We start from the raw sequence: 25,361 nt of genomic DNA, 5'->3' as shown, positions 1-25,361 counted from the left end.
GGGCGATTCGATCAGATGACGCTCATCTGACGAGCTGAGTATCATGAAGGTTGTTTCATGCGAGTGTGGTTGATTTCGGAACGTTCTTTTTCGTGAAGGAGTGTTCCGAGGAGACACTTTGCCACCGAATGGGCAATAATAGGGAGAACTAATAACCGTTTTTCATGGTACCCGGAACGATTTATTCGATGAACCGTTTAATCAATGACCACAACAGGTCAGTCAGAGATTTTCGGATGTTCGGAGAGTCACTCTCCGAGAGTGGACCCTCTCGCTGTTTTCCAAGTTGCTGATTAATGTGAGATGGTCAATAGAGACTCGTCCGGACTGGTATCTCCACGAATTTCGCAGTTGGTTGGGGTCCGTTTTTTTTCATCTAATGAAATCGATCCCGAATGATCGAAAAACAAAACAAGTCACAGCCGCGGCGATGGATTCCACCCGGACCGGTGGGAAACGACGCGCACGATGTTCGCTGATGAGCTTCAAATGCTCCGCACAGAAAGAGCGTCCAAACACTAGGTGTGCGAGACACGGAAGCCGGAATTATTAATACTGTATACAGTGTATACATGAGACTATGAGAGTGAAACATGGAGGGATACCATTATGAATGATCCTCTTTCTGTTGATGTATAGCATTAGATCAGCAGCGGAGTTATAGATATACTCCCCCAGTAAAAGTTGGTATTTTGAGGCGCAATTTTAACACGTGTATGCTAAGAATATGTGGAGAGAACTTTTTACCCGTCTTCGGCTTCTCACTAACTACGAAGAGTTAGGCTCTGAAACTTGGAGGTCATATCGGGTAAAGCATAAGTACATACCTCCCTGAGACGCAAGATGATACTCATTGTGGTGGCTGTGCACAAGTCGAAAAACCGGATATGCTAAGAATATGTGAGGGGGTGTACTTGGTCTCGAGCGTCTCATTTCCCTTGGCGCGGGCGAATGATTCGCGCACGAATGACACTTCCTACTCGTCGGCAAATGTATAGAGATCGAGTCAGCGGCTGGTTCATCGGATAGTCCTCACGAGGCATGCTCCCCATCTCATCGACGACTGGTTGGATGTATCCAATAATGAAAGGCTGGTCGGCTCACCGCGCACCAGGGGCACCTAGTCCAACTAGAGATATCCTCCGCAGTTTCCCTCAATCGATTCTACTAATGACTATCACTTGTCGTATCCCCTTGGTTATGCTCTTCATCTCACCCGCACGTGGTGGCGCCAATGATCCAGTTGATACTAGACCTTATAGTCATTTCACTGGTTCTGATGAGCTATTCAATGTAAGTGTAAATCTGATGAACTCGTTAATGGTTCATTTGTCTTATTCGGGCTTCAGGGCGGTGACACGAGCCCGTATGACTATATGGGAGGCTCCAAAGCTACTGTAAGCAGTTGCGTCGATGCGTGCGGACTTGAGATACAACGAGGAGCTCGATTCTGATACTTCTGCTCAGGCCAAAGTCAGTGCGGAGAGGAGAGGAGGAGGCAAAGTATGCAAACTCGAATGGGGATACTCAGAGCCCTTGGAGCCAGCCGAATCTGGAATTGGATACAAGCCGTCACAAAATGCAAGACTAGATCTGGAGGTTCGTTTGGACCCAGGTCAAGAGGCGTTCACATACATAAGCGCTATTTCCAAGCAGAACTTTTACCGTCGTGACCTGATCGTGGAGTAAGCAAGCTCACTCTAACGGGCTTCTGCTGCTGCCCCTTTGATCATCATCTTTATGCTTATGTTAGGGAAAACGATGCTGGCTTGAACGTGAAGGCTTTCGTATACGGCAAGGGGGAGTCCGGTTGGGTATACCCCGAGATCTCAGCGGGCGCGGCCGGGACTGCGAAACGACAAGATGCCGAAGAAGCGCTTTCGCAAGGTGGCCCGTACTCCCCTCTCGCTCATTTGAAGGGAGAGAAAATGGGTCCTCTGCTTCAAAATGTTGGATGGATGGCAGATTTCAATGATATGGCGTGCAGGATTATATACAATTTCATAGCCAATAACGCGCCTGATGGCTATTCAAGCGGGAACTTCGACTGGTTGTATGAATTTGTGGAGAACAATGCTGAAAGAATCCAGAGAAACATTGAGAATTGGGAGGGTGTATCTAAGGCGCTAAAGGAGCAACCATTACTACGCCATAAACCAACCTCGGGTGCATCAAAAAAGGCGTCTGTGCGAGGTGCTGTCGGTAAAATTGTCCGCAAAATTTTTTTTCCCAAAAAGTGAATAAAAAAATCATATTCTCCTTATCTATCAAGGATGTATGTCCATCGTAATCTCCGGAAGGGGTTAACGAAGTAATGATGCATGTCTATCACAGTGCTGAGCTGATGTTAACAAAGCTGGAATAGAGCAGTGTTCCACAGTTTAGAGCTCACAGTTAACTGTACAGTGCTTTGATGGCAACCAACGACGGGAGGGCAAATTAGCGCTGGTATTTTTCCATGGTCAGAGTTTAGTGCAGAGATTGTATCACAAATATCTGTCTCCAAATTTTGTTCTAGCTGTGTCATTAAAGCGTGACGCTGGGGCGCGGCTATATAACACCTGCACTATTTGAGTTGTATTCATAAAATGTAATACTTCTATCCACAAGTATACTTGCCTTCGGCTTAATTCACTGCATGACGCTTCTGATGAGATTTCCATTCGATGAGAACCAACGGCATAGAGAAAAACTCACCGGTAGGAGCTCAAGCTGGTCAACGTCAAACAATCTGTGGCGACAATCCTCGTTATGTTCATGATATGTAATAGTTAGAAACGATTCCTGCTCGATTTCAACGATGGCCAAGCCAGAGAACAACGTGGTATAAAATAGTGCAAAATAGCGGCATTCACGGTATCTCACCATAAATCATCCGGATTTAACGCCGAGGTCTGGATCCAAAACGAAAACCGATCGAGTAGTGTTCTCGTTTTTTCGCGAATGAGCAAAATTCTTTCTGCTTTTCTCTCTACTCAGTGTCGCATCATTAATCTGTTGAGGAGAAGACGATTCCCGTTGGTCAAAACGCTGACGTTGCAGTACACCGTTTCCTGTGATGTTACAATTAATCTCAGATGTGCACTATTTTACTACTCCATTTTATTTCGCATTTGAAATCACACAGTGCTTCAACCTCCTGAAATTTATATTATTGCACAACCCCTGTCCCGAATCCAATCGGTAAGCTCTCCAGCTAAAACAATGTAGTTTCACCCGTGATGTGAAAGGCACATTTCACATTTCACTTCGCGAAAAACGCATGTGAGCAGTGAATATCACGTTTTTCACATGGAGTATTACGCCACTTCGCGTAAAACGGGTGAAACTCCGATTTTCTCTTCTTTAGTTCTCTGTTATCCTAGCTTCATTAGCTACCGTTTAGTTTGTAGTACGACATAAACACACCGCAAATGGGCGTGAAAGGCGAATTCTCATTCTGGTGGGAATTCATCAACATTTGCGACTAAAATGCAATGCCACGAAAAGCTGTAAAATTCCGATGAAGTAGCATTAATGAAAAAAGGCTGAATTATGTAAACACAATTTTCCGAAAAATGATCGGAAACAAAAATGACCAACGACCATGTCCAATCAAGTAAAGACAACTTTTTGCTGGCGTCCCAACTTGTTGAACACCTGAAACTCTTTCAGTGTTGGAGAAATATATCTTTGCTTTCCTCAGCTGAGCTCACTAATTATAAGAGTTTGCGAGTAGAAATATACAGTAACCATCAACATATCGTAACCAACATCTGTGGTTGATCATGTGCACGTTGTCCCACACTGACCATTTTTATGCGCATTCACGTAGTAGTGTTGGAAATATCACCGAATCGAGGTGGCACCGAAAATTATGGTCGGCATTCTCGCGATTGAGATAGGGTAGCGTCATCAGTTCGTTTTCCTCAGCTGAGCCTCGAAGTTTCCAAAGCTACACTATGGAAATTTACACATGACTCGCTATAATAAACCAAAAATAATTCGCAAAATTTTCCTCCGACAACGCGTACACGACCCCACCTCAATAGCCGCCTTATGAGCCTTCTGCCTTTCTACCATAACCTGTTCTAATAACTCATAGTGTCCTGGAAAGAATCATTTTGCACGCATGCGCAAATGAGGTTTGCACCTTTCGTCCGTCGCCCATACGCTGGTGGTGGAGCCGGTATCAAATTGGATAGCGCGAGGATGTGTCTACAAAGATTCAAAATAGGCCCAAAACATGACCACAATGAAAACTCACTCAACCTGGGGACTCATCGAAGCTCCAACGCCGAGCCAAAATTTCGATCGTGAAAATCGAAGGCGAATTTCCTTTACCCCCGACTTCACCTTTGGCGCGAAGCTACCGAGCACCTGAACAAAATAGTGACACAACTGGTTCATCAATGGTATCTTAGGTTGCCCTCACAAAGATACAAACGAGGTTGCCTTTGGTATGCTACTACACAACAACACTGCAAGGTCATTTCATGACATGAACAAAATTTGTTTATGAACTTGTCATGTAATTCGACTCCTCTTGTAATGCGAATGAGCCCTACTGTGAAGTTCTTTTTCCAGAACGCATAAACCTCTATTTTCGAGCAAGCTCTAGATGGAAAATACACATTTTTCCGAAATTTTTCCGAAATTTTCCCCGATTTTCCTGATAATACCTCCATATGTTTGCCGTTTCGAGGGTCTCTTCAGACAGCCTTAAGATGGAAAATACACATTTTCCGAAATTTTTCCTAAAGTTTCTAGATTTTTCCCCGATTTTCCAATAATACCTCCATATGACTGCCATTTCGAGGGTCTTTTCGAAGAAGCTTTAAACGAAAAATACACATTTTCCGAAATTTTCCGAAATTCCCCAGTTTTTCCCCCGATTTTCTGATAATACCTCCATATGCTTGCCGTTTCGAGGGTCTTTCTGATTACAAGCCACCATTCGATAGAACCTCCTCCCCTTTTTTCCCATCAACTGTAGTCGCAGTCGAGGAGCACTGAAAATTGAAATCAGCTCCGGAAGTGCATTCAAACACCAACCCAGTTTTCTTGGAAAAGTACGGCAGAAACATTGATCGAAGCAAGTTCGGTGTTGTTGTAAAGAACATATTAAAAAGTGGGAGAAAAATTCCGGAATTGATAAATCGTTTGACAGAAACGCAACACTGCATAGCATGAGAAATAGTAACAAAATCATCTCCACTATTTATACCTGGAAAATCAATTGAGATGAGAAAAAAATCATCCACTTACTTTCCCAAAAGTTGTTGCACTCGATCGTCGAACTGCTTACACCGCGCGGGCATTCCCAGCTCGTAAAAAGGATTTTTCATCACATAGTCGCAAAAGTAAAAGAAACTGAGGAAAGTGTGGTACGATTTTGGTAGAATTAAATAGTACATTTGCGCAAGTAGCTCTTGTGCAACACTTTCAGGGAAGGACGGCGCGCAAACGGCGAAGGCTTTAGTACCTGCGCACGGGTGTCTTAAAGTCGTCGCTCGAATTGAATAAGAAAAAAAATCTCAAAATGAAATTTTCAACAAAAAATAAAAAAAAGAGTTTTTTTTAATCTTTTTCGAAAGCCGCTCTCAAGTCGATGAAAAATATAATTTTTCACATTTCTCAGGGATCATACAACACTATGTGATCTCAATATATTGAAGTTTTTCCCGTTTTACGTGAAGTGGCGTAAAACTTGGTGAAAAACGCGATATTCGCGGTGATATGCAGTAGTCGTGAAATGTGTTTTTCACTGGTGTTTTTCATATCACTAGGGTGAAACTCTATTATAATCACCAAGTGTTTAATTTCAACGGAAAATCTTCATCGTTAACTCTCCGGTCGTATCGCGCTGCCCCTAGGGAACAATTTCTCAAATGATAACGCAGCTGATGGGAGTTGCCTTATGAATGGTTCGTAGTAACGATGGTATGGGTTTACCGCATTTTTCTTAGTCACTCCAAATGATTTCCTCATCTCGCAGTAGAAAAAAGAGTGGGAAATTTTCCAGGAAGAGCAATTATTTTCATCAGCGCGGGAAAATATACACATGGTCAAATACGTGTAGTGGTGAAAATATGGAAAATTCTGAGGAAATTTCGGGAAATTCTTGTTGTGTTTTGTACATTTCTACCCTAAGCCCGAGCTCAGCTGAGGAAAGCAAACATATATTCCAACACTGCTTATTATCATCACCCGAGATAACCGTCATGCAGTGCACACTATATGCAGCGCCGCGTATCGTCTTGATTCCTCGTGGGTTGAGGTAGCCCAGTCGAGATCCGCCCCCACCAGCCGAACCGTGACCTGATGCTGGTAGGGTCTGAGAGAAAAGGAGTTATTACTAGCCTTGTGAAGGGACAACCTACTGGGGAGAGGCTAGCCGCTATCGCTGATAGTGTGTGGAAGGTGCTACTCCAACGTATCTTATCGTTGGCTGAGGGGCGTTGCTCAGCAGTAAGGGACTCATAGTCGTAGAGAAGAGAACCGTCTCGAGAAACGATGTAGAGGGCGAAAACGGAACGGGGGTTGATGCGGCTGATGGTCGAGATGGAGAGGGAGGGGAGCATGCCTGGCCATGTTGAGGAGAGGGCAGGGGAAACCATGAATCCAACTGATGGACCTATTTTGTATCATGCCTGGGTCGACCTAAGATACTCCCGAGCGTCCTTTGAACCTGATCCGCATCTTGCACGAGTCAACCCAAGATTTCCGTAGTTCCAACTCACATGAAGGTCTGAGTAATACATTCCTGGACCTACCCCGCATCTCGCATAAATCAACCTAAGAGGAAACTTGGGTTCTCTCCAGTTTATCAAAGTTGAGAACATGCGCCGCTTCGCTCCGCCCAATGATGACGTGAATTGTCGTATATACGCGTACACAACTGAGTTCCCGACCCCTTATCGCCGGTTTCAGAATTGATTTCAACATGTGAAAGGCGATCCTAGAAGATTGATCGGACTCTCCGATCGTGTGGGCACTCGAATACTCAAGTTGTTGAGGGATTCCCTGGCGTCAATGAAGTATGTCGGCCGTGGATGATACCGTTCTGGGTAAGGCCAACTTAGTAGGGTTAATTGCTCGCTCGTGAGGTTATGTCCATCGATGCCAAGGATGAGTGAATCTCGTTGTACAATTTTTGTTTGTGATTCACAAACACAAAATAATATAATCTCTCATTCGAGGAGCTTAGTTTTTCTCAGGCAAATTTTTATATTCAGTCTTCCGGGGAGTATGTGCGGTTCAGCGCAGAGTACGGAGCCCTGCTAACTAAGATCATGCCATACCGTTAGTATGATATCATTTTGTTACGGTTCTACTGTGCTACGGCTGTTATATTGCTTTGTGCGAATCGTGGTCCGTGTATGCGTGTTGTATATTATTCCTGCGTGAACGCAGGCGCCCCACGCGTTAGGTTTTAAGGTTGGTTCTGAAGTTGATTCTCTGAATTTTCCCTTGGAGCACAGGGTCTAAGGTATACGGTTTCATCATTGTATACCCGCTAGTGGCTACGCTTCCATCAATAGCTGAGGGGTAGTATATGGTATTTGTCAAGCGACAGATATTGAGTTCAATAGGTTATTTTTGGTATTGACTAGGAGTGGTAAGAACTCTAATACTATGGTGGATATTAAACTGACGATCCTATATCCGTGTCTAGGATTGCTAAGGTCAGGGTTTATGCCTCTCGTAAGGTTCGTGAGAGGCGGTATGAGAAGTCAACCGAGTCTGGTTTGGGTTTGGGTCCTGGACACTCTGCTCACCATGCTTTGGAACGCATGGACAACAGTCCAGACGCTCGCGGAACCGCATAAGTAATGTTTCAGGCTGAAGCTTCAACAGTTTGTTGACTACAAGTCTTAGATATTGCGATGAGCGATCGTATGTTAAACTGGAATGGTCATATTCGGGACCATTACAGATGGGTGGCGGCGTCACTCATCTGTAACTATGCTCACCCGATGGAGTACAACAACAAGTTGCCAGATCTACTTTGGAGTTGCGTATGCGTGTAACAGGGTTTCTCCCTTCGTCTTCTCTTGTTAACTCCTGATGGCTTCCTTCAGAGAGCGCGTCGACGATATCGCTCAGGTAGTGGGAGTATCTTAGGTCCCGCAGCGTGTGAAAGATGCTTTTCAGCTGGCTGTTGGGGTTACCTTCGACTTCGACTCGAACGAATGGATTGCGAAGTTCGGAAATACGATCAACATCTTTCCCCTCCCCAACAAAGTTGCTGAAACTCCCGTTGTTGAAGAGCAGTTGGGCGGAGCTCTTGCTGGCATCAGCGTGCCTAAATATCCTTTTGAGCAGGTAGTACGTCGGGGTGAAGATTTCCGAGTCTACGATTATTTGCAGAAAATATCGAAAACCGATTTTATTGGCATTCGAATTTTTCTCTCTGTGGAAGACAACCGCTGATTCACCGATTACTTATTTTGCATCTCACATCACAAGCGATCTATTTATGATATTTTCTTCACCGAGGTGTAATTTTGTGGCGCGGTGACGATTTTAGGCGTACATTGAAGCCTCCAAGTGGTTCCTCGGCACGTGTGCATCTCAACGGGCGAAAGCGGCCAAGGAGAAGGGAGAAAAGCAACGTAGTGCTTTTTGCCCTATTCATTTTGCCTCAAGCGTCCGTGATTCGAGATAGGTGAGGAGAAGAAGATCTCGCCCAAGAAACGTCGCGGGCTCACCACCCCGACCGAAGCCAATCCGCCGAAAAGGACGGCTACAGAGGAAACAGCAAGAGATGATAAAAATGTGGGTATTAAGAGAGAAGTTTGTCTAAATTGATATGATTATTAAACGTTGGTTCAAATATGATCGTCATAGTATGTAGAAGTTATATTATTATCGCATTTTTCAGTCGGTGACTTCGCCACCACCAAGCGACGCCAAAGCGAATTTCCCGCTTTTGTCGAAGGAAATCGCGGTTAAAACGGTACACACTGTGAGCGATTATCGCGTCGGTGACCGTGAAGAAGAGTATCTTATAACTGGGAAAATCGGCAGTGCTGGTCCGCTGGAGAATTGGTGGATACGTCTTGACAACGTTGCTGGAAATCAGACTGCTATTAGTAAACTGAAGTAAGATATTTTCGAGGTCTGGAAATATTACATTTGGTGTCTTACACTATCAGGAATTATCGTAAGAACTACATATATCGCAACAACGCGGCTAGAAAAGCGGAGGCGCAAGATTTGGCAGATGAGGACGCTGACGAGGATGAGGATGCGGAATACGAAGTGGAATGTCTGTTGGACGTTCGTATCGTTGGAAAAAGTAGTAAAAGGAGTGTGTAGAGGAGTTTATTGGGAAAAAAATTAGGGAGGAAAAATTATTTTTTACGCTTTTCCAAAAAAAAATCCTGCATTTTGCGTGTTTTGGTCACATTTTATGACAAAAATAATATGGGGAGTGATCGGACGTTTTTGGATTACATCGGAGCGAGCTGATCATATACTGGAGTTTCACCCGTTTCACGTGAAGTGGCGTAATACTCTGTGAAAAACGCGAGATTCGCGCTACGCAGTAGTCGTGAAATACGTTTTTCACTAGTGTTTTTCATATCACTAGGGTGAAACTCCACTGGTACTTCATGCCTTGTCAGTGCGTGCGTTCGTCCAAATCAATTCTCTATAGTTAAACTAGTGGAGCTTTCAAAGCTTTCGGAACAGCATAGTTCGTTTTCCGCGGAAAATAATGAAATACTCTCATGTCGTATATTGGTAGGAGCTCCGTAACTGTTCGCGAGCGGAAAATGCATGTGTCAGAAATCGGACCCGCAGCCGTTATGAACGATTAATTTTTTAGTATCGAGAATTTAGTGGATGTTAGCTGGTTTTATGCATGGAAAATTTGGAAAAAATATATGTGTGCTAATTCCCTAGCGGAGCGATGAGTAAGGTTTGCGAATTTTCTCAGAAGAAGAATTCCTGGTAAAATGGAAGGATTATCCCCCGGCTGAGAACACCTGGGAACCCATCGCGAACCTGACGGGCGTCGAGCCTTCGGAATTAGAGTAGTGAAGGTTGATGTACGGATCGATCGGATGGGCGTGCGCTTTTTACAATGCAGACAGTGCAGACAGAAACAAGCTCATTTGATAGTACCGAGGAGCAGTAGATCGGCGCCGTCGAGGAAAGGAGTAGATAAAGCTTCGGAGTCTTCCAAAGAAGCGGTGGAAGGTGACTACCTTCATTTGGGAAAGGCTCATGGGACAAGTTTTGTATCTTAGGTGGTGAGGCTCAGACGAAGGAGACATCTTCTGAGATGAACGTTGGTAAAACTTTGGGAAAATTTTAGAATTCTCCAGAAATTTTGAAAAGCCTTGAAATTGGTGGTAAATGAGCCGTCTATTGTAGAGGTCTTTATCAGAACCTAGCGGTGAAGCTAAATCGGATGGTCCTGGGGTTGCTGAGGCTGAAGGGCAAGCCGGTGGAGCTCCTGTGTTAACCGTGGTAGAGCGAGTCACGAGTAAGATGTTTCGAAGGTGTGGTATTAGACAAAAATATTTGACTGATTGGGATAAATAACGAGCAGTTTTTCTCGTGAGCTTTAGGAATTTAGGATTTTTCTGGAGAGAAAACCGTTCGAAATTGCGGATTTTGGAATTTCATAGATTTCAGAAAAACTATGGGATTTTTTAATTGGTTTGTCTTTCATCAGTTGATGCCATTATGGCTGAGACCACTGACAGTGATGATGACGAAGGAGCTCCCAATGGTAACGGAGAAGCGATTTTCGAGGAAGCTACTGTTCGTGAAGAGGCGCATGTTTGAGGAAATATTGTGACAACGCAGCTTTGGAAAAGGTCTATTAATGGAGTTGATCGAGATCCTCGTTTGCATGATTTGGTATCTTATTCTGTAGCAGACAGCGGTTATACGATCAATAATTGTTATTCGGATTTCTGAGTTAATTTTAGTAAGGTTGTGTTGGTCGAATATCGTCAGGCCTACCGGACTCCCCAACCTATTCTCTGCCCGACATCGACTAGTATTGAGGCTAATGAGACCGACAACCGTATAGTTACTGTTGATATACGTTGGGGTCGTCGTCGTCGTCGTCGGAAAGCTGGTTATATCAGTTCCTTATACTCTATCGAGAAGCCCTGCGATTTTCTCCTTCCTTGCTCTGCTTTCTCATGCCTAATATAAATGGTGATGTGTATGAAACGGCTGAGTCCTATCTATCCTTGTGCTCTAGTTTTCCAACAATATCAATCCGGTCGGAATCATCTTGTTCGCTGGTGAGTGTGTCGATGGTAACTTCGCTCACTTCTGTATATTATCATCACCAACAAGACAACCAACCAGCTGTCCGCCTCACTGTCCCGACCACCAACTTTCGCATGTGGGTCTTTTAGAGCTCGCTCGATGGTGTCGTCCCACTACAATGTGGGATATCAGCTCAACAGGGAGGATATGTGTATTATGTAGGAGAATAGCTTAGGATGTATTAGCAGTAAAATCACAGCTTAGCTGAGTAGTGAGACAGCTGAATAGTGGGAGAGCGCAAATGGGTTGGCCAATTGTGTTGATACTGCAAATGGTGTGCTGGTTTCAGCGGATCTTGATAATGAGTAGTTAGAATGTTGTAGTCACTCGATGACACAAAAGATTGTCCTCCATACTATGGAGTCCATAGTTGTCTTATAATTGTGATGTAGCTGTGTATCTAGCGTCAAGCTAGTATGCTAGTCTGCTACGATTGAACTTCCCTAGACTTTTTAAGCTGTTATTAATCTTACGTTCTACGTGAGATCAGACGGTGTTTCGTTGACTCAAAGGATATTGAAAAACCGTCATAATGGTATCAAATTTGAGAAAGCCTAGCCTAGCAAGAAAAGTGTCATCACAGAGTCGTCACAACGCCGTTGGCACTAACTGACTATGATCCCTCTCATGTATGTTATAAGTAAGTTGTATCGCACAAGCAGTGGTTGTTGATGACAACTTGTTATTGCACTATTCGTACATTATAAACTCGGTACGGCTAAGCAAGTGTTGAGGGTCGGTACGCCTTCCTTATCTCCCATTGAGGGAACGCCACAACTAGAGGACTCATAGGAAGAGCTTATCTATCTATATGATCAATAGTAGGATTACTTGACGCTAGGCTAAGATATGCACTGCGACACGGAGCAATAGCCAAGGAGACAACTTACACAGAAACTGAACGCAATACTTCATTATAGGATTCAAAGTGTTCCCTCTACAAAGTGTTTGAAACAATATTTTTTCTATCACCAAAACTCGACTTTTAGATTGAGCTTACTAAGATTGTGCTGCTACGTCGAATAGGCGGACGATTGAATATTACGGGGAACCGGCATCTTCCATCGAGGGGTCATCCGGAACAGAAAATACTCCTTGGATAATCCATAAATTCTTACGATATTGCAAATATCTATAATATTTGTAATATCTGATATGGTTACTAGGCTTCCTTGCCATGCTGACAGTATGACGGGTGTTGTAAATCGGTAAAAACGTAAATCGGTATATCTAGTCTTGTGTGCATTGATGAACAATATATATCTCACATTCCCCAGGGCGTTTTGTGGAGGTGAATCGACTGGATTCAGCTGGTGTCAGTCAGATCGCGTACGGCTCTTTCTGCTGAGTTCATCACACACATTGGGAGGGATTGAAACGACGGAAATGGAGTGGTCGAGCTCGTGATATAAACGCGTTCTAACTGACGCGGCGTGAGGGTTGCGCCGGAGTTCGGGAGATTGATAATTCTTCCATGATATGATCGGGGGTGGAACGTGCAGGCTTCCTGCAACGTAACGGAATCGCATTCGACCGTTTCATCTGCACGCGACCGTTTCATCTGCAGAGGACCGTTTCATCAGCATCCATGCGAAACGGTCGCGCAGTACTCGCCACATTCAAGGACGAAGATGGTGTTTACTACTAACTGCTGGGCGCAATGCTCTGAGCATCTCTTCAGACGCTCTATTACGTGTATTACTCAACAATGGCTGTCTTCCCGATCGTCGCAACAGTATTCCTGCTACTTTCGCCGTCGGTTTTAGGCCGCACTATTCTGCCGAAGGACTATACGTCTAAATGTAAGCTCTATGTGTATTCCATAAGGTGTTGTTGAGCTTTCTCTCTAGGGCATTCGAAAATCCAATCCGAAGTCAAAGACTTCAAGTGGGAGATTTACACTAACGGCAGAGGCAAGATGGAGAAGGGCAAGCTTAAATGCAACGGGAAGTGGAAGGACGCGGTTGCTTACGGGGCTCAGAAGAAGGAGATCAGAGAGTACGTATAGAACGTCTTCCATTAGGTCATCTCATGCAAGGTTTAGATTCCAATTGAGATGCCAAGATTGATCTATTTCAGGTTATGTGTACGTTTACATGAGAAGCACCAAGATGATAGAGGCTACGAAGACTCTCCTACGAAATACAGTAAGATGGATTCCGCTTGAGAGTCGCTGACGAGCCTTCCAGATTGTATTCTCGACCCGAACGATAAGGGAAACGATCATGGAAGGAAGAACCGTGATTGGCTGTAGGGCTTCTAGTGTAGCTTTTGGGCGAGTTGAAGTCATTTTGGTTCAGATGCTATGAGAAGGCTCCTAAGGCGGTGTTGCTTCCTCCTCATGGTCCATCGTTACAATCTGACTGCCCAGCGGAGAACCCTATCTATCACAGAGCTCGATGTAAGGCATTCTGTGGGTTACTACTAGAGTGTTCTCCTCGTAGTGTATCCCACGGAAAGTCCTCCCGCCTGGTGTACCTACAACTGGTTCGCGGGCTATCAAACTTGTTGGTGTATGCCGGGCTTTTATAGAACGTCTCCGCACGATACAACTCTGAAGATGAGGTCAGTTTACGTTGCAGGACGAATTATAATGTCTTGCTGTTGTTTTTAGGCCATGTCCTAATGAGACGATTATGATAACGCCCCGTCAAGTTTCGTGGGACGAGTGGGTGGAATTGAAGTATCCTACTACTACCACTACTACTACAACTACCACTACAACTACCACTACAACTACCACTACAACTACCACGACTACTTCTACTACTGAAACCACACAGACAAGCACGTCTTCGACTACTACCCCAGCTCGTACGAGTACCATGATGCGCTCTACTTCGACTACCAGGAGCACCGAAGCGGCTACTCTGCCTAGCGCGGTTGTCTTCGCAGATAACTCAACCACTGGAACTTCCTCGACTAGTACTGGTGCATTGACCACGAGTAGATGCATATGTCCTTCGTCTACGACTCGGCCCTTCGAGGCGTCTTCTACGTCGACTATTGCGACGACAACGGAGGCTGTTGCGACACCTGATGTTGGAAAGGCTAGTAACGGTTCAATCCCCGGCGAGTACAAAGCGGGGTTCGACGATCTAAAGGGGAAAGGTCAACCTGAAGAAGATACACGATCGGTAAGTAGCGATGGTCAATTACTTGCATGCTTGGCGTCAGGGAGAGACGACTTCGAGTGACAGTGAATCGGGCGGCAATGGCGGACTTGTCATCGCAATCATTCTGATGGTGGCAATCGTCGTAATTGGATGCCTCTTCCTGTAAGTTAGAGGCACACAGCACGTGTCATTATCGTTGTTTTTAGGTGGCGTTTCTATCGCACCCGAGGCTTGTCTCTCCCCACACTGCGTCTACCGACCTTGAGTAGACCTCAGAAGCTGAGGGACTGGCAACTGTCGGAGATCTCCCTGCCATAACGAGCATGCGCGAGTCCTTCAAGTCACTGAGTTGATATGTGGACAATATATAATTCCATATGGGTGTCGAGCACTCTCGGACCTACTACTATTTTTCTGAGCGTTTTAAGTCGACGAGGTTTTAACATGAAAGTATGAAGTAAACTTCATTACTTGATTTCAACTTGAGGTTGCGTTTGCACAGTTATAAGCAAGAAATTTATGAGGAAGTGCCTCATGATATGATAATCGATCAACAGTTTTTCATAATCTACAAAGTTGGATAATTGCCTCGACAGAATCATGATGTATCTTGATTAATCAGTGTGGCAGGAGGTAGAGAAAAAACCGCCTGATTTTCGTCCTGAGTGGAGAGTAAACCAATATGAGTGAAAGTTCTGAGCTTATCCGTGGGAAGCAAACGCACATTCTGACACTTGTAACATAGCTAGCGTCATGAGGTACTACCCTGAGGAGAGCGAATATATGACATAACCTCATCTATCGGGAATTTCTTTTACACACCTGCTATTTAACATATATACTCTTACTATCCAGATGGTGCAAAATTTCCATCGAAAAGTCGGGAGTAGTTCTCACGAAGTGCGAGTTTACGATTATGATACGAGGAGTGTACAGTATTACTACTAACATCTACTGACAGCAGCGCCCTGTGGAGACCACAGTGTGGACTTTATTGCGTAATAACTCCAACCTCTGTGTGTGGTAATGTTAATCTCGAATTCTTGTGATACTTGTCTCCCTTGCTAGCCTAGCGTATACTTCGTGATACTGTTTTGACCTTCAGTTAAGAACCACTTGTTGATAACTCTTATTGAGTTATCTAATCCTGACAAGACCAAGGGAGCCTACCAGGTAACCGTTCATAATTAATTTCCTAGTGTTAACATGTGTTTGCCTCTGCTTGAAGGTTGCTGCAGGCACATATCATATGACCAGTTGCGGAGCGAGCGGAGCGTATTCTCTCACTTTACTAACACTTTGTGCGTGCGTGCGTGCGTGCGTACAAATTATCCAGCTCGATCTAGAGAGGTTATGATCACATGCTATACACCATTCGATAGCTCTCGCTCTGGGGATACTAGAAAAGATACGAAATTAGGGTTCCGCCCGGACTATGTAGATTTCCGTGCAAAAAACATATTTTGGCAGAAAAACGCCAGGCATGGGAATCGAACCCGGATGCCGAGCTCCGCCCCTTCTCCGAGAAGGCCTAGTAATAGGACGATACACATAACCGCTTTTGCAATGAGTATAATGAAAGTAGAGTACTGATTATGGTCCGAGTTATTCCCGAGTGAATATCGTCCAAAAAAGTTTCTAAGATTAGTTGTGTTGTTTTGGTGTGTATATAATAACTTCCCTCTGTGCCGATATCATGCGATTCTATAGCGTGGAAGCTTCAGTAGAAACCACTTTATGCCAGGGACGTTCTGAACTCAACAGGACAACGTTCAGCATCACAACTGCAGACATCAGGAGCTCGGCCCTCTCATGCACTGTGCAATCCTTTATAGGAATTATAGAACTCTCAAGAGCTGCCGTTTAGGATGATGTCCTCGAACGCTCCTGAGGAGAAAAAAGTCAAAGAAACATGTGAGATTCTTCGACTCACTAACGGGGTCTTTGGTCGTGTTAGACGAGGGCTTCGGTGACGCGTCGCTCGGGAAAGAAGGCGTGCTACACCCGCCCGGGGTATCAATCTGATGAATGTGATACACAATGTAGAGAGATAGGTCTAACCCCTACTCTAAATATGCTGCTGCGAGGGCTTTGATCGCCAACAGCGGCCAGGCCGTCGGGGACGAGAGATCCGTAGTGATTTAGCATGCTAGGGGGGCCGTGACTCTGAACGAGGGTAGTCCGAGTGAAAATGGGAATACATGGCAGTTGTGAAATCCATCCGAACGTATCTTAGGTTCAACCTCCAAAGATACGGAGTAAGTTCAAACTGTCCAGATACAAAGTAGGTTCAAACTCAAAAGATACTAAGTAGGTTCAAACTCAAAAGATACTAAGTAGGTTCGAAGTCTAAAGATACGAAGTAGGTCCACTCTCTCCACACTATGCCCTAGTAGGTCCACTACTATAGTAGACACAGCAGATCCTCCCAGCTCACCTGATGAGGCTCCCACTTCAGTGAGGGTTCCGACGGCAGCTGCTCCTTATACAAACGGTCAAAGGAGAAGCCTGCTTCGGTCGTGCGTTGCAACTTCAGTCCCCCGGTCGAGTCTAAGAACACACACATAAAATACACCCAAGTGATGCCGCGCTACCCTCAGCTGCATCTTCATCATGAACATTTCTCGAGGACTTCACCCCTCGCAATGCAGGGCTCTCCTCATACATCGTGAACGGGGCGAAGTGCCGGTCGATCACTCCCTGCTCCATGGACACTTCCCCTCCCTCTACGTCAACTGACGCTCGACTCGAGCGACTAGATCTGCTACCGTGTTGAGGAACAGTGCTGTATTTTTCCGGCGCGGACGACAGGCCAGCCCAGAAGCACGTTCCACACGGGTTGCGGCAAACGATCAAACGCTCTCCGGTTTCTGAAGGGAATATTGACCAAAACAGAGTGGAAAAATCCCCTTACCAGAACAACGGTATTTCCGAAGGGTATCTCCAATTTTCCGACTTTTGTCGTGCAAGTGGCACCACGTCTTCCCCTGATGGATGACGTTGCCGTCGTGGTCCGGCTTCACTTTCACGCCGCGAAGCCAAAAGTCGCAACTAGAGAAAAAAATCCGATAAAAAACGCAAAAAAGAGCAGCTCTCACTCTTTGCATCGAGTCGTCTTATCAGCGAGCAACAGACACAATCTGTTGGCGAATTTCTGTTTCGGTTTGATCGTGAGGAGGCCGTCGAGTCGCTCCTTCCCATCTGGGCCTGTAGGAATCGCCGAGACTGGTTTTGGACGCTTTGGTAAAATCGGGGGTATTTCCCCATTGGCAATCTACAGTGATAATCAACCCCAAACTAATAAAACGTCACGAAAACTCACCGCTTCTTCAATCAGCGTTTTCTCCTTTCCTCCCAATTTTCGGCGTTTCTGCCACCGAGACACCCAGTTGCCGTCGTAAAGCCAGAGGTCGTGATTCCGCGTCTTATCTCGGGTACACCGCAAAACCTGAACGAACCTGTCAACACTGATAGTGACCTCATACTTCGCTCACCGGAAGGACAGTCTTCTTCATAAAACCGGTCTTCTGTTGTCGCAGTTCCCAAGACGCGTTACACCGCATGCAAGTCGCTGGATGGGGAGGCAAAGACGGCAGAGATACGAAGCCGGCGCTGTGACTGATGGTGACGCCCTCCCCTCCAGGGACCATGTTGGGGTAGGGGGCCTTCGGCGGGGCGACTGACTGCTTCGACTTGATCGTGAGGAGGTGGGCTGTCTTGGCCGATATAAGGTAGGGAGCGAGATCGGTTCTTGTCAAGGACGTAGAGTCGGCGGCTCCGCCGGGAGGTTCGGGCTAAGAAAGGGAGCATCAGTGACAGTGAGCAGTGGAGACCCTCACTTTGACGCTGACAGAGCTGAGCAGTTGGGCGCCGAGGAGGACCAGAGGATCGATGGCGGTGCTGCTGCTACTCCGGGGATGGTCGGGCGTGCTGTTGGTCATTACAAAAATGCTGAAGGGAAAAAGCATATCGTTAAGTGATCTCCCTCTACCCCTTTCCAAGAAGGGGCGAGTCCCCACTGGGAAGTGGACTTTGGTCGCGTACACGGATCTGGATGCGATCGCTGGACCAGACAAGTGGACTAGCCAAGGAAGCCATTGAAGAGGTTTCGAGCGAGGCCACATGCTCCGGAAATGCAGTAGACACCACCGAGCGATTAATCTTTGATCTCTGAGCGCTTCCAGACACCAACAACGCACTCGCAAAAGATTTCCAAGATGCGCCGTAAAAAGCGCTCGCCATTGAAATCGATTACGGGCGAGCCATTTTCGTCTACGGCGCACATCCGCAACTGAATCTAGCATATTGGAAATGACGGCTGACGGACCTTTCTGGGATGGTGTCCGAGGGCTGATGGACAATCTGACGGACATGATGGTGTTGGCGGATAAGAGTGGGAAGATTGTACGTTGGGGAGGGGTACTGGTCGAAATCGGGGGTATGCTGATTATTTTTTTTGAGTGGAAAGTAAATTATACACGGTTGGCATGGTAGATTGTACGAGCCATATGTGAAACGTTTAGCGACTCTATCCAGTCAACATCTGTTGAATGTTGATTGTTTGGGTCTAACCATCTGATGCACATTCTCATGGACGTTGTGGTTATGTAATGTGAAAAAATGTATTATGTGGGATTGAACCGGAGACTTATTGGTTGTTTGGCGGTTACTCTACCGTTAAACTATATTTTCTGGTGAGATCTAGCTTTTCTTCAGATCCACATCAATGATGCCGTTGAAATCATCACCGGTCATCTCGCCTCGGACTTGGTCGGTCAGAATGTGGCGGTAGAATTGCCCAGGAATAAGCGCCGCTAATTTCAGTCATCTCAACAGGTCCTCATGCCCGATGAGTTGGCAAGCAGCCATCAGAGCTTTATCGATGGTTTCGTGTCGAAGACTGATACCAACAGGAAGGAGGTGAAATGGTTTCGAGTGAAATTTTCTCCTACTGTTGTCGCAGGGTTTGAGGAGGAAGAATTCATTCACGGTTTGCAAGGTAGTTCGGCCGATCAAAGGTCAATTGAAAAAGAAAGATGGGAGCATTATTTCGGTACGTTAGAAATGTCTAATAACAATTGTCGAATCGATAACTTAGGTGGAGCTCATTGTAAGTCACATCTCTGAAGAACCTCGGTCGCTCGACTACTGTCTGATGGCACATATCAAAGACCTCACTAAACACGAGATGGCGGAGAGGCAGCAACAGGACTTCCTCGCGGGGGTCGCACATGAACTGCGTAAGAAGGCAACTGATGAGAAATATTAATCATTTGAAATTTCCAGAGTTGGGGCCTCGGGAGGTTGAATTTTCTCTTTAGTGTGTGTAACTGTAGACTAGTGATGGGGTCTGTTTGAGGTACCCCACTAAATGGTATTATTGGTCTGTCGGACGCTCTCATTAAGACAGAGCAGAATAAAGGAAGGACGAAGCATTTAAAAATGATTAATTCTTGCGGGGTACCGGGGATAGAACCTGGGTGGGTGGGTTGATGGTCGGGTGCTCTACAGGTTCGACTAGTGGGACTGGTGAATATGATCATGGACGTTAGCGCACTGCGAGATGGCAAGATGCAATTGAATTTGACCAAGACGGTTAATTGCAACGAGATATGCGAGGAGGTTTGGGAGTTGATGAACATGGCCGTTGATAAAAATGGAAAAAAAATTAAAAAAGATTCCGTCGATTTGCAAATTGAATGCGATCCGGATCTTCCGGTGAGGAACCTTTCACGGGTTGAAAGATACCCCCGCAGCAAAAAAATCTTCGCTGTGCGCATTTAGTTGATCGAAGGTGACAAGGAGCGACTTTCCCAAGTGATATTTAACCTGGTGAATAATGCGCTTAAATTTACCCCATCCGGTAGGTCCCGGGTTCGATCCCTGGTGGGGGCATTTTTCCTGTAATTTTTTATCAGGATTTGTCCGTATTGCATCTGCGTTTGAAGCGGAGGCCGGCACCCTGTTATTGAGTGTCTCCGACTCGGGTCAGGGAATAAAAAAGGAAAATTTGGGAAAAATTTTCGAAGCTTTTGGACAAGAGGAAGAGGGGAAGGGTGGTGGTTTGGTAAGCGCAGCAAGTGGTTGTTAATCGATCTGATTTGGAGAGTTTTGGAATATATGTTTGATTTCCTCAGCGGAGCTCAGGAGTTTCCAAAGCTAATTATGAGAGTTTATATACGACTTGGAGTAGGAATGTACAGAAACGAATAAGAATTTTTATATTCGCTGATTATAGGAGTTTATATACGAATTCGGGTAGGAGTGTATGAACGAATACAAATTTCCGAGTAGTGCATTTGCATTTCCATATTGTCACCAACACATACGACCCCTCGTTAGTTATGAACTTGAGCAACGTATTCGAAAAGCAGCGAGAATTTCCTGGAATTTTAATATTGTCACTAACACATGTAGTTGACGGGTGAAAACTGGGTTGAAATTTCAGGGTCTCGGTTTGGCGATATGCACGAAGGTGTCCGAGCTCCACGGTGGAAAGATATGGGTGGAATCGGAGCTAGGAAAAGGTGGGTTGTGTTCGACCTCCCAATTTTCAAATTTATGTTATCTAGTATTGGAGTTTGTGGTTGCTCTCTTCAGCTGAGCTCAAGAGTTTTAGCACTAGTTATAGAATTTTACATTTACGAGTTTGGGTAGGAGTGTTGAGAATTTTCCGGAGATTTGTTCATATAGCTTCAGCTGGGCTCAGGAGTTTCCTCATTAAAGAATTTCACATTTACGAATTTGGGTAGAAGTGTTGAGAATTTTTCAGAATTTTCATATACATATATTCATACACTGCTGTTACCAGTGACTTTCAGGATCTCAATTTTACGTTCGACTGCCCCAGCGCATCGCAGACGAAGTTAAAATGGCTGGCAACGCTCAAGAGGGGGGCACCAAGATGGGCGCGTCTACGGTGTTCCAGACGGCACAGATGGAAAGTGAGAAAACGTGTTTGAAGAATTTATAGTTGCTTTCCTCGGCTGAGCTCAGGATTTTCCTTAGAATTTGGGTAGAAGTATACAGAAACTAAGGAGAATTTTCCAAAATTTTCCTATTGTCACCAACACTTGCGCGTATTTTCCCTCGAGAGTTTCGATTTCGAATAGGGAAGAGCTCGTCGTTTTAGATGCTAGGATGTTTAAGAGGCAATCGTCGGTTCCCACGAAGGGGCTGCTGGCAGCAACAACGGAAGCGGATGAAAATTCTGCCGATGGTGAGGATCGAACCGGGGTCGTTAGTATGATGAATCGGCGACTTAACGGTTCAGCTGCAAGCGACGGTGATGTTGAGGACGAGTTCGGCGAGGTTACTCTTCAAGAAGAAGCTCAGAGGAGGCTCGCGGAGGCGGGAGCAATCACCATCCTTAGTTGCGATGACGTTGTGAAAAATCATGAAGTTCTCGAGAAGGTTCTAGACAGTAGGTCATGAATTTCGGGCGCGCGCTTTTTACATAGAATCTTTACTGTGCGCAGAGGATGCAGGATTTGAGTACAAGAGGAGTCTAGACGGGTATGATTGTATCGAAACTTTGGAGAGCTGCGCGTTGCCGGATATACTGCTGGTGTCGGGGGGCATGACGAAGCAGTCGATTGGTGGGATGACGGGGTATGAAGTAGTCAATATAGTCCGACGGGAGTTCCAGTTGTCGTTACCCGTGGTAGGGAAAGGTCTAGGGTTCGATCCCTGGTGAGGGGATATTTTATTTTAGATCATAGTGACGAATGAGGTGACTAACAGTGGTAGGATGGAGGCTTTGAAGCACTTTGCGAATGATGTGGTGTTGAGAGACGCTGAGAAGGAAGAGCTCAGTGCTCGGGTGGGTAGTGGGTCGTGCTCTCATGGGCATGGTCGTGGGTTCTATTCCTGGTGGAGGTATTTTTTTGTTAGATTCATTCCCTAGTGGTCCGCAAGCTGATGGATGACATTAACTATGAACGCAAGGTGAACAGAGAGATGATGCAACGAACGCTACCACGGAATGTTTTGGAAAGCGTGAAAAGAAGTAGGAAAAGGTCCCGGGTTCGATCCTGGGTGAGGGCATTTTTACTCAGGTGAAGGCAGTCTGGTGGCCAACAAGTTCGAGAGTGTGACATTTCTGTATGGTATGATGAAGGAGTTCGATATCATTCAAGAAATCGTGCCCATCTCCCAACTCTGTGTTCTCCTTAATAAAATGACCACAGTTTTCGATATTTTCCTGAAGCCACACGACGTTTTTCGGGTAAAATTTTCCCGCCACGAAATTTTTTTTTCTTATCCCTGACATCTAGGTGGAAATGGATGGTTCGGGAGTGCTCGTGGTGTGTGGTCACGACCGACAAGAAGACCATGTTGAGAATATCCTTACTTATGCGAAGGACGTTCTGGAAGGCCTGAATCAGTCTAACATCAAAGTTGCGGGGAAAAGTGTTGAATTTCTGATGGGAGTTGCTACCGGGTGAGTCTTTGGGTTGGATGGGAGTAGCATATTTAGAGTTGGAATATATGTTTGCTGTCATCATCAGCTGAGCTTGGGAGTTTCCAAAGCTAATTGTACACGACATAGAGTAGAAGTGTACCGCGAAGAGTTTGCCGAAATTTTCTCAGAGTTTTCGTATTATCACCAACATATGTTTAATTTTTCTTCACACTAAGCTCCGGTGTATTCGAACATTGGAATAAAAATTTTCGGAGTTTGCTCTTTTTTTTGTTAATTTTTGCGCAATTTTGGTGAATTTTTACGAAGTTCGCGTAATAAAGGAAACATTGAAATTTGTTCTCATCCAGGCCGTGCTATGGTGGTTTAATCGTCGGAAGTGGGCGAACAATTCCGAGTTATTCTTTCCTGGGCGATACTGTCGATCTTGCTAAGCATATGGCCATCACTGGTGTTGGTAATCATATACACTGTACAGAGGCAACTAAAGTGGAAATAGATAAGGAGTAGGGGGGATCGAACCGGGGACCTTTCGATTACCCACTTTAGATATGAGGGGTCGGGCTTATATGAATTTGGAGAGCGAGGGACGTTGGGGGCGGGAGAGTCTGGACAAGGGTGAGGGAAAATTTTGGGAAAATTTTACATTTTTTCCGGAAATTTTTCAGAGGAATACGAACGTATTTGCTGAAGCAATCGGTTGAGGAGGACCTCGCCCAGTATAAGTCTGGCACGTTGGATGTAACGTTGATGAGTGGATTGGCAGGGGGTGGGGATCGAACCTGTGCGGGGATGATGCATGGGGGTTGTGGCAGGCTACGGTGGAGGAGGGTCGGCAGCGGATGCTGTTGCCGAGTTTGAATATCAAGTAAAGGAGTTGGAGTACCGTATAAAGGTTATGAAGGGCTCGAGTGAAGAGACGCATATGTTGGAGACGGAGTTGAAGACTAAGGGGAAAGTGTGTTGGGCTGGCATGCGGACGACCCTGGTTCGATCCTCGCGATGGTCAAATTTATAAACCCTACGTTTTGAGGTTTGAATTTCCTGAGATTTTATAGGGTGAAATGTAAATTTTTGGTGATGTGAAAAAAGTGAGGAAGCCGCATTTTATGAATTTGTAAAAAATAATATTTACGCAATTAGTAATTTTATAAATTGTGAAAAGTTTCTCCCAGAAATCTTGCAGTGTATACTCGCTTCGCTCCGCTGAGCTGAGGAGCTCTCAAATTGTTTATAGGAGTTTACACTTTGGTAAATGTGTACAGAAACCAATAGGAAATTTTCTCAGAATTTTCATATTGTCACCAACACATGTAGTTGACAATTTTCCCCCCAAAATGTATCACAGAATTGCGGCGATCATAAGTTGGTCGTTTTGGGGTTGAGAATGTCAACACTCCAGCGCTGAAAAAAGCACCGTTCGTGTCGGTGTGGGAAAATATGCATATGGTCAACTACATGTGTTGGTGACAATATGAAAATTGTGAGGAAATTTTGGGAGGTTATTGTTGTCTACTCGGATTCGTATAAGCAGCTTTGGAAACTCTTGAGCTCAGCTGAGGAAGGCGAAGATATATTCCTACTCCAACATTGGAGTTTCACTCTAGTGATATGAAAAACACTTTTTCACGACTACTGCATATCACCGCGAATATCGCCACTTCACGTAAAACGGGTGAATGCTCCTACTCCTTTTCTCAGGTGTGTCCATCTGCTTTGCTCTCTATCGCCGAGCCTATTGAGTGTCTGTTGGAGTCGCTGTCATCAACAGTTGGTGGTTGTAAGGAAAATTCGGGTGATACCGTAATTTTGGTAAATCATGGGGAAGCTGTGCTAATCAGGAGAGCACGTACCACCGGTGTGTGATCAGCTGCAGAGTTTGGGGAGCGAGATGTCCAGTGCATGTGCGGTTATAGACGCGGCGAACTCATCGCTGAGAATCTGCAATAAAGTGGCCCAGCGAGCTAATGTTATGATCGATTCGGTTGGTGGTAAGTGCTGGAGGAATATATGTTTGTAGATGTGTATAGAAACTAATGAGAAATTCCTAAATTTTCCTCCCAGAATTTTCAAAAATGTCATCAACACATGGGATGGGTTTTTACATTGAAATTTTTTAGGGCAAAATATGGCGTTGACTGCTGAGCAGGGAGAGTCTATGGCAGCCATTTTGGAGGATGTCATTCAAGCGGTGAATATCGCCTCAGGAGAAATACCCGAGGGAGAAGGTAAGGGAAATCTTGCTATCTTGCATTTCCTCAACGCCGTGTAAGGTGAACCTCCGAATTTTGTGGAATTGGCTGATGAAATGGCGTCGATCCAGCAAGTTGTTGAGCAGCTCGCAAATCAGTACTCAACGCTGATGGTCTTTGTGCAGCAACAAAAAGTGGGAAAATTTTTCTCTCTGATTTTGTGGTGATGTATTTTGTGGTAGATGTCGCTGGGTCCTGCTGGAGGTGATAATGTGTCTTCGGACGGGATCTCATCGGCGGCTAAGATGAATATGTTTGCCACAAGTGGAATAAGTGGGAATATAGGTTTGG

The 25,361-nt window shown here is 45.3% G+C and overlaps 7 protein-coding genes across 7 annotated transcripts; 5 read left to right on the top strand and 2 right to left on the bottom strand.

Moving 5' to 3' along the window:
* Positions 1-1,170: 1,170 nt before the first annotated feature.
* Positions 1,171-2,240, top strand: Pmar_PMAR009216 (hypothetical protein; the record flags this gene model as incomplete). Its single annotated transcript, XM_002773175.1, has 4 exons — positions 1,171-1,293; positions 1,350-1,397; positions 1,468-1,685; positions 1,754-2,240. The coding sequence occupies 4 exons, from the start codon at positions 1,171-1,173 to the stop codon at positions 2,238-2,240; spliced, it is 876 nt and encodes a 291-aa protein (XP_002773221.1).
* Positions 2,241-2,871: 631 nt separating this feature from the next.
* On the bottom strand, positions 2,872-6,599 carry Pmar_PMAR009215 (synbindin, putative; the record flags this gene model as incomplete). The annotated part of the gene is made up of 10 exons (XM_002773174.1): positions 2,872-3,053; positions 3,097-3,139; positions 4,024-4,088; positions 4,133-4,197; positions 4,247-4,359; positions 4,548-4,596; positions 5,248-5,352; positions 5,395-5,464; positions 6,190-6,316; positions 6,363-6,599. The coding sequence occupies 10 exons, from the start codon at positions 6,597-6,599 to the stop codon at positions 2,872-2,874; spliced, it is 1,056 nt and encodes a 351-aa protein (XP_002773220.1).
* A 1,422-nt stretch (positions 6,600-8,021) lies between these two features.
* Positions 8,022-10,897, top strand: Pmar_PMAR009214 (hypothetical protein). The gene is made up of 11 exons (XM_002773173.1): positions 8,022-8,088; positions 8,137-8,307; positions 8,513-8,597; positions 8,651-8,760; positions 8,867-9,087; positions 9,141-9,283; positions 9,926-10,022; positions 10,079-10,188; positions 10,239-10,283; positions 10,379-10,477; positions 10,670-10,897. Exons 1-11 carry the CDS (start codon positions 8,050-8,052, stop codon positions 10,780-10,782), a joined length of 1,233 nt encoding a protein of 410 aa, XP_002773219.1. The 5' UTR covers positions 8,022-8,049; the 3' UTR covers positions 10,783-10,897.
* Positions 10,898-12,988: 2,091 nt separating this feature from the next.
* On the top strand, positions 12,989-15,587 carry Pmar_PMAR009213 (hypothetical protein; the record flags this gene model as incomplete). The annotated part of the gene is made up of 11 exons (XM_002773172.1): positions 12,989-13,082; positions 13,131-13,278; positions 13,360-13,427; positions 13,470-13,530; positions 13,581-13,681; positions 13,725-13,845; positions 13,895-13,929; positions 14,176-14,417; positions 14,458-14,558; positions 14,603-14,661; positions 15,502-15,587. 11 exons carry the CDS (start codon positions 12,989-12,991, stop codon positions 15,585-15,587), a joined length of 1,116 nt encoding a protein of 371 aa, XP_002773218.1.
* A 658-nt stretch (positions 15,588-16,245) lies between these two features.
* Pmar_PMAR009212 (hypothetical protein) lies at positions 16,246-18,337 on the bottom strand (the record flags this gene model as incomplete). The annotated part of the gene is made up of 10 exons (XM_002773171.1): positions 16,246-16,283; positions 16,330-16,417; positions 16,464-16,562; positions 16,834-16,946; positions 16,991-17,266; positions 17,311-17,447; positions 17,495-17,670; positions 17,719-17,844; positions 17,891-18,190; positions 18,236-18,337. 10 exons carry the CDS (start codon positions 18,335-18,337, stop codon positions 16,246-16,248), a joined length of 1,455 nt encoding a protein of 484 aa, XP_002773217.1.
* Positions 18,338-18,707: 370 nt separating this feature from the next.
* Pmar_PMAR009211 (Nitrogen regulation protein NR, putative) lies at positions 18,708-22,843 on the top strand (the record flags this gene model as incomplete). Its single annotated transcript, XM_002773170.1, has 18 exons — positions 18,708-18,800; positions 19,113-19,184; positions 19,233-19,316; positions 19,360-19,449; positions 19,495-19,636; positions 19,756-19,856; positions 19,908-20,114; positions 20,181-20,259; positions 20,315-20,463; positions 20,845-20,923; positions 21,218-21,340; positions 21,529-21,615; positions 21,670-21,819; positions 21,875-22,059; positions 22,111-22,218; positions 22,290-22,404; positions 22,454-22,623; positions 22,673-22,843. The coding sequence occupies 18 exons, from the start codon at positions 18,708-18,710 to the stop codon at positions 22,841-22,843; spliced, it is 2,205 nt and encodes a 734-aa protein (XP_002773216.1).
* Positions 22,844-23,256: 413 nt separating this feature from the next.
* Positions 23,257-25,090, top strand: Pmar_PMAR009210 (hypothetical protein; the record flags this gene model as incomplete). The annotated part of the gene is made up of 7 exons (XM_002773169.1): positions 23,257-23,324; positions 23,368-23,436; positions 23,487-23,587; positions 23,634-23,776; positions 24,520-24,592; positions 24,660-24,809; positions 24,939-25,090. The coding sequence occupies 7 exons, from the start codon at positions 23,257-23,259 to the stop codon at positions 25,088-25,090; spliced, it is 756 nt and encodes a 251-aa protein (XP_002773215.1).
* Between the last annotated feature and the right edge of the window lie 271 nt (positions 25,091-25,361).

This window comes from Perkinsus marinus (assembly GCF_000006405.1).
Source record: "Perkinsus marinus ATCC 50983 genomic scaffold scf_1104296959274, whole genome shotgun sequence".
In the NCBI taxonomy this organism is placed as follows: Eukaryota; Perkinsozoa; order Perkinsida; family Perkinsidae; genus Perkinsus; species Perkinsus marinus.
The sequence above is the reverse complement of the archived record's forward strand: the minus strand, read 5'-3'. Positions and strand labels throughout refer to the sequence as shown.